This window comes from Chanos chanos, chromosome 1, assembly GCF_902362185.1.
Source record: "Chanos chanos chromosome 1, fChaCha1.1, whole genome shotgun sequence".
Classification (NCBI taxonomy): Eukaryota; Metazoa; Chordata; class Actinopteri; order Gonorynchiformes; family Chanidae; genus Chanos; species Chanos chanos.
Window position 1 is genome coordinate 10,724,711 of NC_044495.1, and position 10,651 is coordinate 10,735,361.

General features: G+C 39.8%; 1 protein-coding gene across 2 annotated transcripts in view; it reads left to right on the forward strand.

Annotated features, from left to right (window-relative positions):
• The window catches only part of bcl11ba (BCL11 transcription factor B a), a 49,052-nt gene extending 42,034 nt beyond the window's left edge, over positions 1-7,018 (forward strand). The window contains exons 3-4 of one of the 2 annotated variants that reach the window (XM_030773028.1): positions 2,850-4,709; positions 6,996-7,018. In XM_030773028.1, the coding sequence (XP_030628888.1) occupies positions 2,850-4,709; positions 6,996-7,018 (1,883 nt within the window). Of the gene's footprint in view, positions 1-2,849; positions 4,847-6,995 lie in introns of those variants that run through there. The other variant, XM_030773036.1, reaches the window with a different exon arrangement.
• Positions 7,019-10,651: the final 3,633 nt, after the last annotated feature.

A 10,651-nucleotide genomic window follows, 5' to 3' on the forward strand; every position in this document is an offset into this window, starting at 1 on the left:
GTGTGTGTGTGTGTGTGTGTGTGTGTGTGTGTGTGTGTATGTGTGTATGTGGGTGAATGTGTGTGTTTGCGTGCATATGTGTATGTGTGTTTCTCTCTCTGTGTGTGTGTGTGTGTGTGTGTGTGTGTGTGTGTGTGTGTGTGAGAGAGTGTGTATGTTTGTCTGTGTGTGGTTGTGGATGTGTGTGCGTGTGTATATATGTATGCGTGTATGTGTACATATGTGTGTGTGTGTGTGTGTGTGTGCGTGTGTGTGAGAGTGGGTGGATTGTGTAGTTTTTAGAGGGCTGGGGAAAAGGGATGGCCATTGTGCATGAGCGTATGCTCTGTCCACTGTAATTAAGTCAAAGGCTTTACAGGACAAGGGCAGACTGCAGAGGTGAACAGCTGTTCTCCTGACTCTCTTTAACACACATCAACCATATAATAACACTGAATAAGGAAGGCTTTTACTGGGAAACCTTTTTAAAGTTCTTTTTTTTAAATGCGATTGTTAACTACCACCAGAGGCCTGATGTGTTAGTTTTTTAGCACAAAGATGTGGATTGAGCAATCCTTTTGAGTGACATTGACTGAAAGCGATAGCAGAGAAGCTAATTTAGCTAAGAGAACACAATATTTTCTTCAAAAAAAAAGTCTACAGTACAAAAAAGTCTTTTCAAAGATACACATCTATTTTCTGTTCGCATAAATTAGTGGTTCCTCTGGTCAAGGAAACAGGATATAACAGAGCACGAAACTGATTACATTTCTTATTAACGAAGGTTTTTTTTTTCCCCCTTATGATCAAGCTCCAGGCTCCTACCACTTTAATGCTCATAAACAGTACAATTATTTAGTTACTCATGTTAAGCACATCTCATTTGTATTCCATATTTACTGACCCCATAAAGAACTCTTTGGAATTTTTTTTTAGGAATTTTGGAGAAAAATCGTTGTAATTGTAATCATCTTTTGAAATAACTCTCCAGTTTTGTTTTTTTTTTTTTTTTAGCTATAGCTATCTATAGTTTTTTGGTCTGTCTGTGTCCTCTTGATGAATAACATAGTCTTAAGACTACCATTAAGTGTTAGCAGCATGTAAAGGAATGGGAGAACAGATCTAGCCCATTCATCTGCTGTGCTCTTTTTGATCCTAGACAATAGCCATGATTGAAATAGGCACCCATGAGGCCTCGCCTATCCCAGCTCCTCTGAGCCAAGTCTTTGCCCATAGATCTATTGTTCTTTCAGCACACACACACACACTCACACACACACACATACACACACACACACACACACACACACAAACAAACAAAAATCGCAACCCTAGTATCAAATACCCAAACAATTACCGCAGCATATGTTTTCCTTCGTACCCTAAATTGCCGCATTAGGTCAGAACAGCAAGCTTTCATTTAATAAATAAATGAAACTCGTTTCCAAGTGCACAATTACCATTTCCACTCTGTGTGTGTGTGTGTGTGTTTTTCCACACCAGTCCCCTTAGGACTGTGGTAAAAGACTGTTTAGCATCCTTTTTCACTGTATACACAGTATATTCTGCTTGTTTGTGCTGCTGTGGTAACGAGTCCCCCTTGCATTGCTGAACCTGTGTAACGTAACAGCAGCAGCAGCATCAATTAGTCAAGTGTAGTTAAAGACACAGAGTAAAGCCAAACTCACTAACCCTCAAATGCACCCCCCCCCCACCCCCAACACACACACAAAGCTTTGAAGGCATGATTTGATCTGTTTATATAAAGGTGTTGGATTTTTATGAACACACACATATATACACACATATGTATATATATATATTTATTTATTTTTTCGTGAAGATTAATGCAATTTAAGAAAGCCTTTATATTGTGTATTCCATTTTTACAAACCAGACATCATTTAGAGGTCTTTTGCGTTAGGTCTAGCCCCTCTAAAGATACTGTACAGAGACACTCTCAGTGTGATTTTGTGAAATCGGTTTATATTATTCTACGCAGAGTTATAACAGAGAGAAGTAAACGCGAAGGATAAAATCTTAATGGGAGATCACATAATGCCCTTAAGCTGTTTTAAATACCATGAACTTAAACACTGAATAGCATACTAAGACCAAGAGTTCATTCTCCCCCCAAGCATCTTAAATCACAGCCAGCGTTTTCACTCTTTATTAGAAACCATTCATCTTGATGTGCATACTTTTCTATCCCCCTTTCGTTTTTATTTGTTTCCTAGCGGGGACGAGTTTATTTGTTTGATAGTGATAAGAGTTCCTTAAATCACAGTTTAAGTTGTACTTTTCCAATTTAGTGGTATATTGCTTTGGCATCCTAGGAAAGGCTTCATGCTTGGAGGGTTTCCCAGTTTAGAACACATTTGCCTGACATTGTGCTGCTGCAATAAGTCAAGCAGTTGTAAAGAGAAGATTAAAGACAAGTCGAAAATGTGGCTGCTATGTTCCCACAATGCTAGGCCATCAGAACTGACTATGGAAATGCACTTGTCACAGGGCTTGTTAAATATGCACTGCTCTGTTCATGTGACAACATGATGAGTGAGATCATGCCCAGTGCCCAAAGCAGTAGGCAAATTTTAAGACATGTCAAGTGCCTCAAAGCAAAGTTTGTTCTTTGAAACGCATAATCGTTCCTTGACCCAGCGTGATATTTGACAGTCATTTCATATCTTCAGCCAATACAACTACATTGGTTTTGGTTTTTAGTTTACCTGTGTTCATTGGTTTTAGTGCTTGGCTCAGTTGATAACAGGAACTGAGTTTAAAAGGATAAGGCATTTCAGTGTAAGTGCTTGCTATGCAAGTGGACTCTTTTCAAATAAACGTCTTTGTTCTCTTTTGCCTCCTTGCAGGTAGGGATGAGCCCTCCAGTTACATATGCACAACGTGCAAACAACCTTTCACCAGCGCCTGGTTCCTTCTCCAACATGCTCAGAACACACATGGGATTCGCATCTATCTGGAAACAAACCCATCCAGCAGTTCCCTCACGCCACGTATCACCATCCCGCCACCCATAGGTGCTGAATCCATACCCCAGTCTCCCCTCACCAATTTCTTAGGGGACAGTAACCCTTTCCATCTCTTGCGTATGACTGGACCCTTGCTCCGAGAACCTCCGCCAGGCTTTGTGGAGAACCGCCTGCCTAACACGCCTCCCTTTGTCAGCCCCCCTCCTCGTCATCACTTAGATCCCCACCGCCTGGAACGCCTTAGTGCAGAGGAAATGGGTTTAATCTCCCAACATCCCAGTGCCTTTGAGAGAGTGATGCGTCTCACGCCCATGGCCATGGAGTCCCAGTCTATGGATTTCTCCCGGCGGCTCCGGGAGCTGGCAGGAAACAATAGTTCCACCCCTCCGCTCTCGCCCAGCCGTGCCAACCCTATGCACCGTCTCCTCAACCCTAACCCATTTCAGCCCAGTCCCAAGTCCCCATTCTTGAGCACTCCACCACTTCCACCCATGCCCCCAAACAGCACCACTCCACCCCAGCCACAGGGCAAGTCCAAGTCCTGTGAATTCTGTGGGAAAACCTTCAAGTTCCAGAGTAACCTGGTGGTCCACCGAAGGAGCCATACGGGTGAGAAGCCCTACAAGTGTCAGCTGTGTGACCATGCCTGCTCTCAGGCCAGCAAGCTGAAGAGGCACATGAAAACCCATATGCACAAGTCTGGCTCTATGACTGGCCGCTCTGATGATGGTCTGTCCACTACCAGCTCACCAGAGCCTGGCACCAGCGATGTCACCGGAGAGGGGATGAAAAACAGAGATGGGGACTTCAGAGGCGAGGGCTTAGGACCTGAGAATGAGGAAGAGGAGGAAGAGGAGGAGGAAGAAGAGCTTGAAAATGAGAGTAGGCCCGAATCTAACTTCAGCATGGACTCTGAGTTCAGCCGTAACCGGGAGAATGGCTCCAAACCTCCCTCGGACGATAAGACCCTATCCTTGGGGAAGATGGTGGAGAATGTAGGGCTGAGTTCTATCCAGCAGTACAATAACTTGATAGTTGACAATCGGAAAAGGCTTCCTTTCTCAAAGAGGAGCTCGGATGGCCAACGGGACACAGGGGATGAGGACTCAGTGGTAGGGGAGATGGATCAGGTGGAACGGGCCACAGTGAATGGTAGGAACTGTGGTTCCGGCGACTCTTTCTCAGGCCTGTTTCCCCGAAAGCCCACCCCTATCACTAGCCCCAGCCTGTCCAACTCCTCCAACAAGAGGATCAAAATTGAGAAAGACTTAGACATGCCCCCAGCCCCCTTAATCCCCTCTGAAAATGTCTACTCCCAATGGCTGGTGGGCTATGCGGCGTCACGGCATTTCATCAAAGACCCCTTCCTCGGGTTCACTGACTCCAGACAATCTCCCTTTGCCACCTCCTCCGAGCACTCCTCAGAGAATGGCAGCCTGCGATTCTCAACACCTCCGGGGGACCTGCTGGACGGGGGCCTCTCGGGTCGTAGCGGCACAGCCAGCGGAGGCAGCACCCCACACCTAGGTGGGGGTCCGGGTCCCGGCCGGCCAAGTTCCAAGGAGAGCCGGCGGAGTGACACCTGTGAATACTGTGGCAAAGTCTTCAAGAACTGCAGCAACCTGACAGTGCACCGGCGCAGCCACACAGGCGAGCGTCCCTACAAGTGCGAGCTCTGTAACTACGCCTGCGCCCAGAGCAGCAAGCTCACCCGCCACATGAAGACACACGGCCAGCTTGGTAAGGAAGTGTACCGCTGTGACATTTGCCAAATGCCCTTCAGCGTCTACAGCACTCTTGAGAAACACATGAAAAAGTGGCATGGGGAACATTTGATGACGAACGAGGTAAAAATTGAACAAGCAGAGAGAAGCTAAGCCAGATTTTGCCTCACAATTCCTTGAATAAAAAAAAAAAAGGGGTAGCTCAATACTTTTTTTTTTTAAAAAAATCTCTCTTTCTTCCTTCCTTTCTTTGTCTCTTCATTTCTTTCTTTTTTTCTTTCTTTCTTCCTTGCTGTCTTTCTTTCTCCCTTTCTTTTTTTTCTTTTTTTGTTTCAAATAATGATTTGAGTTAATTTTATGTTTTTGCCTAAGAAACTGCCATCTGAGAAAACAAACAAAGAAACAATAACAACAACAGGAAATTGAATTTGTTGCCGGTCTAAACTGCCTAATGAGGCATTTTATTCTCAACATCTAACAGCAGATGAATTACACGGTAATATACATGGAGCCTTTAACTGTGCAATAATTTCTGTATTTATTGGATTTTGTAATGTTTTGGCATGTGCAGGTACATTTTATTTGATCCTTTTGTGATCTTACATTTTATTTTGATTGCTGGGATTTTGTTTTTAAAACCCAGAGGATATCCTGAGATTTTTTTTAGCATAACGGAATACCATTTGAGAAATCTTTAGGCCGCTGCTTACGTAAAATTGTATATTTAAGCTACAGATGTAATTTCTTGAAGAGAAGCCGAATTCAGTCTTCAAATTTTAAAATGGTTAACTTAGCAAGCTGGTTGTTTTATTATTATTATTATTATTATTATTATTATTATTATTATTTGTTGATAATACATGATAGCATATGAGCGGACAACAATCCTTAGACGTCGTAGCATGAACTGATTTTTTAACATGTCAGTCTAATTGGGTATGTAGCACTGAATGTCGGTTCTGACAGTAAATCTAAAGAGGGTTCTGGGACTCTCAAATCCTGCTTCCTCTACAGTTCATAAATCACGCAGGGGAAACTGTAAAAAAAACGGATTATCACAAGGGCAGCTGCTTCCATGTACCTTGTATCAACTCAGACAACGCTAGTTAAAAAAAACTCATCTTATTTATTTTTTGAGTTAGGTCACATCCAAACTGTTCATCCTCGGAGGCACTCCCGTTCCAAATCTATCCTTTAATGCAGTGCGTACACCACGTTTAATCGTCGCAAGACATTTCAAAATTACGTTGAGCAGCACAGTTTTAAATAAAGTGAAACAATGCGGTTCTATGGCTCTTAGAGTGGGTGCAAAAACATCTCAGGGTGAGTGGTGCGGCCTGCCTCTTTTGTTATCTGATTTCACCCTTTCATTAGAATGCAGCAGAACAGTCCAACACTCTCCTTTTAGCGCCATGCTCAGACTAATCCCCTTTCACTTTCCTAGCACTGTTCATTACACTGCCAGCTACCTATTAAAACTCATGAAATTACTCCATATTTTACATACGAGCAGCTTGTTATAATTGTATTCCCGTTAAGTCTCTCTGAGGAGATGCGACCTGGTGCAAAGAGTGAAATGGTTTCTAAACAGTCAGAGAAGGCTTCATGGTGCAGTCTTACAGTCACACACACACACACACAGACACACACACACACACACACACACACAGACATACACACACAGATACAGGCAAGGGTACATTATTCAAAAGTAGGACCTTTTGACAGCAGCATACCGCCAGTCTGTTCTCACATGACTACCCTTCATAATTCAAAGGCGCTATCTGCACACATGTCCTGAGTTGTGTTGTTTTGTTTTGGGGCTGGGTAAAAGTGGTTGCAGCTGTAGCGACTGTCACCTCTTTAACCAGATTAGAGTTTTCTTTTTTTTTTTCTTCCTTTTGTAAAAAAACAAAACAAAACAATACAAAACAATACAAAAACAAAAGCAAAACAAACAAAAAGTTAGATAAAATGAAAGCTTCGGTAATTTTTACAGTCTAATACAATGTTTATTATTTGACTTGAAAAAGCCCTATGCATTTTTTTGTAGATATATTTGTCAATCATTTTGGAAATAAATTTATTCTGTACAGTAAATCTGATTATATTGTTTGCCATAGTCAAAATATTTATGATGATGTTGATCTGGTTAATTTGGTAATGTCCCTTGTGTAACACTCACGGACAGTTATGCAGGCTAGCAAATTGCACAGTGGTTACAATGTCTGTCGTGATCTGTTGAGCATGTACAAAACAGTAAGACTATTTTTTTTTCTTTTCTGTCTTTCCTCTCATTCAGGACTTCCTGTGATGTGTAGTTGAACGCATTCTAAGAAGTAGCAACTCGCATAAAGAATGCACAGCTGCATTTTTGAGCTTTTCTAGACAAAACCATTGGTCTTCAGCAAGCAACACCTTTGCCTAAGTCACAACTCTGAGTCATTTTTTTTAGTTTACGCGCCCTGTGTCCTGCCTGAGGTATAAGCCACCCTGAATTAGAGAATAGAGGGAAGATCTTAATTGAAAGAGAAGAGAAAGAGAAAAGCAGCTCAGCAGATGACCCGCACTTTATGATTTGTTTTACACATAAAAATGACAACAAAAATACCCCAACCAAAAAACAACAAAAAAAAAAAAGAAAAAAAAAAAGAAAAGGAAAGAAAAAACACACGAAATAAATAAATAAATAAATAATTTAAAAAAAAAAAAAAAAAAAGCAGAATCGGCTTCTGAGCAAGAAATTACGTATAAATGGATCTACTCGGCCTTGCAAAAGGGAGCATCTGAGATTTGAGTGCCAGTGTTGTTAGGCTTGGCTTTCACAATGCTGGCACTATAAAAGTGAAATTAATTTATTTGGACAGTTTTTGTACTGCCATTCAATTTGACATGAGTGTGCCTTGAATACTGATCTTCCTATTTATTGTCTCACAAGACAAATGCAACACTTTTGTGAAGCAAAGAATTGAATAATAATAATAATAATAATAATAAAAAAAAAAGTCCATGTAATTTTAACCTGCTTCTAAAAATCAGAGACCACATACAAGAAGAAAAAAAATACGTTGATAAAGAGTAGCCAGCACAATATTAATGTGTCTGTGTGTGTATATATGTATGCATATGTACATATAAAGGCACAAACACACACACATTACAGACGTGTATATGTAAAATTCTTCACTTCAGGACAAGACTGCGTCCCTCGCTATGAACAAAAAAAAAATCAATGCCAGAGTGGATTGTTATGCCACAAATAGTCAAGGAAGAGACTGGACAAAAATCAGGAATAACATAAACTTAAAAGAGAATTTTAGTGCACTCTGTCTTAAATACGTTTACAGTATTGAAACAAGTACAAGGGTAAAATGATATTTCTGTGTATGTGTTTGAAACAAACAAGTATTTTTTTTTTCAAGTTTGCTCATAAAGTTTCTCTGAATGCCATAGTGGCTATGTGTATATTGGTTTTTTGGTGATGGGGTTTTAGTATATATATATAAATATATATAAATATATATATTACATTTTTTTTCTTGTTTACTGTAAAAGTATACCAGTATTTGTAATATTGGAGAATGCCTGGGCATTTTACAAAAATAGAAAAAAAAAATTGTTTTCGTTTTTGATTTTTTTTTTAATTATTATTTTTATTTTGCAGTCCATTTTAAATTGTGGGTCTCTAAAATGTTTTTTGTCACTGTAAGTGTAAAGTCTTGAGTTTTAGTAACTTTTTTTCCTGCCTTGGGTGTGAAAAAATAAAAAACAAATTTAATAATAATAATAAAAAAAAAAGGAATTGCAAACAGAACTCTGAGTGTGCTAAGGGGCTGGCTACGTAATGTTTGTTACATAAAATGTCCCTCAAAGAGTTTATTGAACATAGTTACTACTTTGCAGGAAAATACTGGCATTTCTGGTCTGTATCTATTTTCTCCTTCTGGAATGGATATTCTTAATGGCTGGATTAAAATACATGTCTAGGCACTTGCTGTCATTTTACTGGAGCTTGTATTTTTGAACTTGTATGCGCATCTTTTGTGAGAGAGGGTTGAGATGTACCTGTTAAGTCATTACGTTGATAAGAGGAAAGGTACAAAATAAAAACAAACAAACTTCGAAGAAAAAAAAAAAAAGAAAAGAAAAAAAAAAAAAAGAAAAACGACCACATGCTGCCACAGTATATATATTTTTTTTAATTTGGCAGGATAAAATGGTGCAAAAAGATTGGATGAATTTGTATTGTTGTAATGAACCTTATTGTACAGAAGGGATTAAAAGGTTGTTTGACAGCCTTTGACTGTAGCTACATATAAATGTTCTGTTCACTATTATATTGGTTGTAAATATTTTTTATGCTTACCAAGACTTTGTTTCTGTTCTCCCTCTTTTATTTTTTTCTTTAAGTTTTGTGTGTTCTGACTGGCACTGGCAGCGACCTGTTGACCCCTCACCCCTTTGATATTTCTTCTTCTTCTTTTTTTTTTTTTTTTTTTTTACTCTGAGTGTAAAACCTCATTCTCACCTGCAGACTGCAGGTCTTTTAGCATGAGAAGAATAGAGCACAAATACAAGCTGTTTCAATTGTCTAATTCATTACTGCTCATTTGTGTCATGATTTTGTTTCGGATAAGTAAAAAAAAAAACAAAAACAAAAAAACAAAAACAAAAAACAAACACACAAACAAAAAAAGACAAAAACATAGCAGGACAAAACAAACAAACAAACAAACAAAAAACTCCGATCTCATCCGGTGTGCCATTGTGAGTGACTAGACAGACTGGGCCTTCGGTCTAGCCTGCTGTTACAGAGAAAACTGTATCCGAATTCATGTCTCATCAGTCGATACCTGAAGAATGTTTAAACCTTAATGCTGACACAAACACGCATGTGAACATATGCATATGTGTGCACACTCCCCCCCACACACACACATACACACACACACACACAAACATATATTGCATCAATTCTGAAAAAAGCAAACCACACCGTTAACTTTGAGAGGATTTCTAAATACACAGCTGGGCCAAGCTCACTCCATATATATGGGGCTTCTACTATGTGTGTAGCTCAGATCAAAGCTCAACTTGCCTCTGACCAAAGGGTGCAATTAGAGGCTCTTAGTGCTACTAAAACTGACCACAATCATATGGACGCGTATCAATCAGCGAGACCCACCGTGTATATTTTAAAACTGCCCTCTGAGTTGTATCGCCCTCAAATCGATGTCCAGAAAAGGATTTCCTGAGAGGTGGTGGTTTTTTGGAGCACTTTGAGAGCTCTCTTTTTGGCCACACTGTCTGTTCATGAGCCCCGTAGACTCATCTCAAACAGAGTTTATCTACTGATTGTGTTTGCTTGTTTAAATCTAATTTTGTTTTGTGTGTGTGTGTGTGTGTGTGTCTGCATGCATGTGTGTGTAAGTGTGAGTGTGTGTGAGCGTGTTTGTGCGTGTGTGTGTGTGTTTGTGTGTGTGTGTGTGTTTCTTTATTTTTCACGTTCTTTCTTCTGAGCATTAGACGTTGCTGCCCCTTGGTAAGACTGAGATAACATTGGTATGCAGGTCTTGAATAAAAAAAAAAAATGCTTTGCTGCTGTACACTCTTCATTTGACATTCCATGAATTCAATTTCTTTTTTAAATGTTTGTATTTAACAATGATACAAGGTTGGGATGAACAGAAATCTGTACTTTTTGATATGTAATTATGTTCTGAAGCAAAACGGGGGAAAGGGAGGGGCTTTGATTAGGAGTGTTATGCTGTGTGTGATGTCACTTTATTTAAATACATGAATTGATTCTATAGGCCGTGGCTTCTGTTGTTTATGATGATTGTCTTAGAGAATTACAAACAGATCTCGCATTAAGCCTTGAGTCAGCCGATTTTGATTCTCTTTAGTAAATATCCGATCCAGTATCTTAATCTCTCCCTTCATGTCAACCACCTGGGC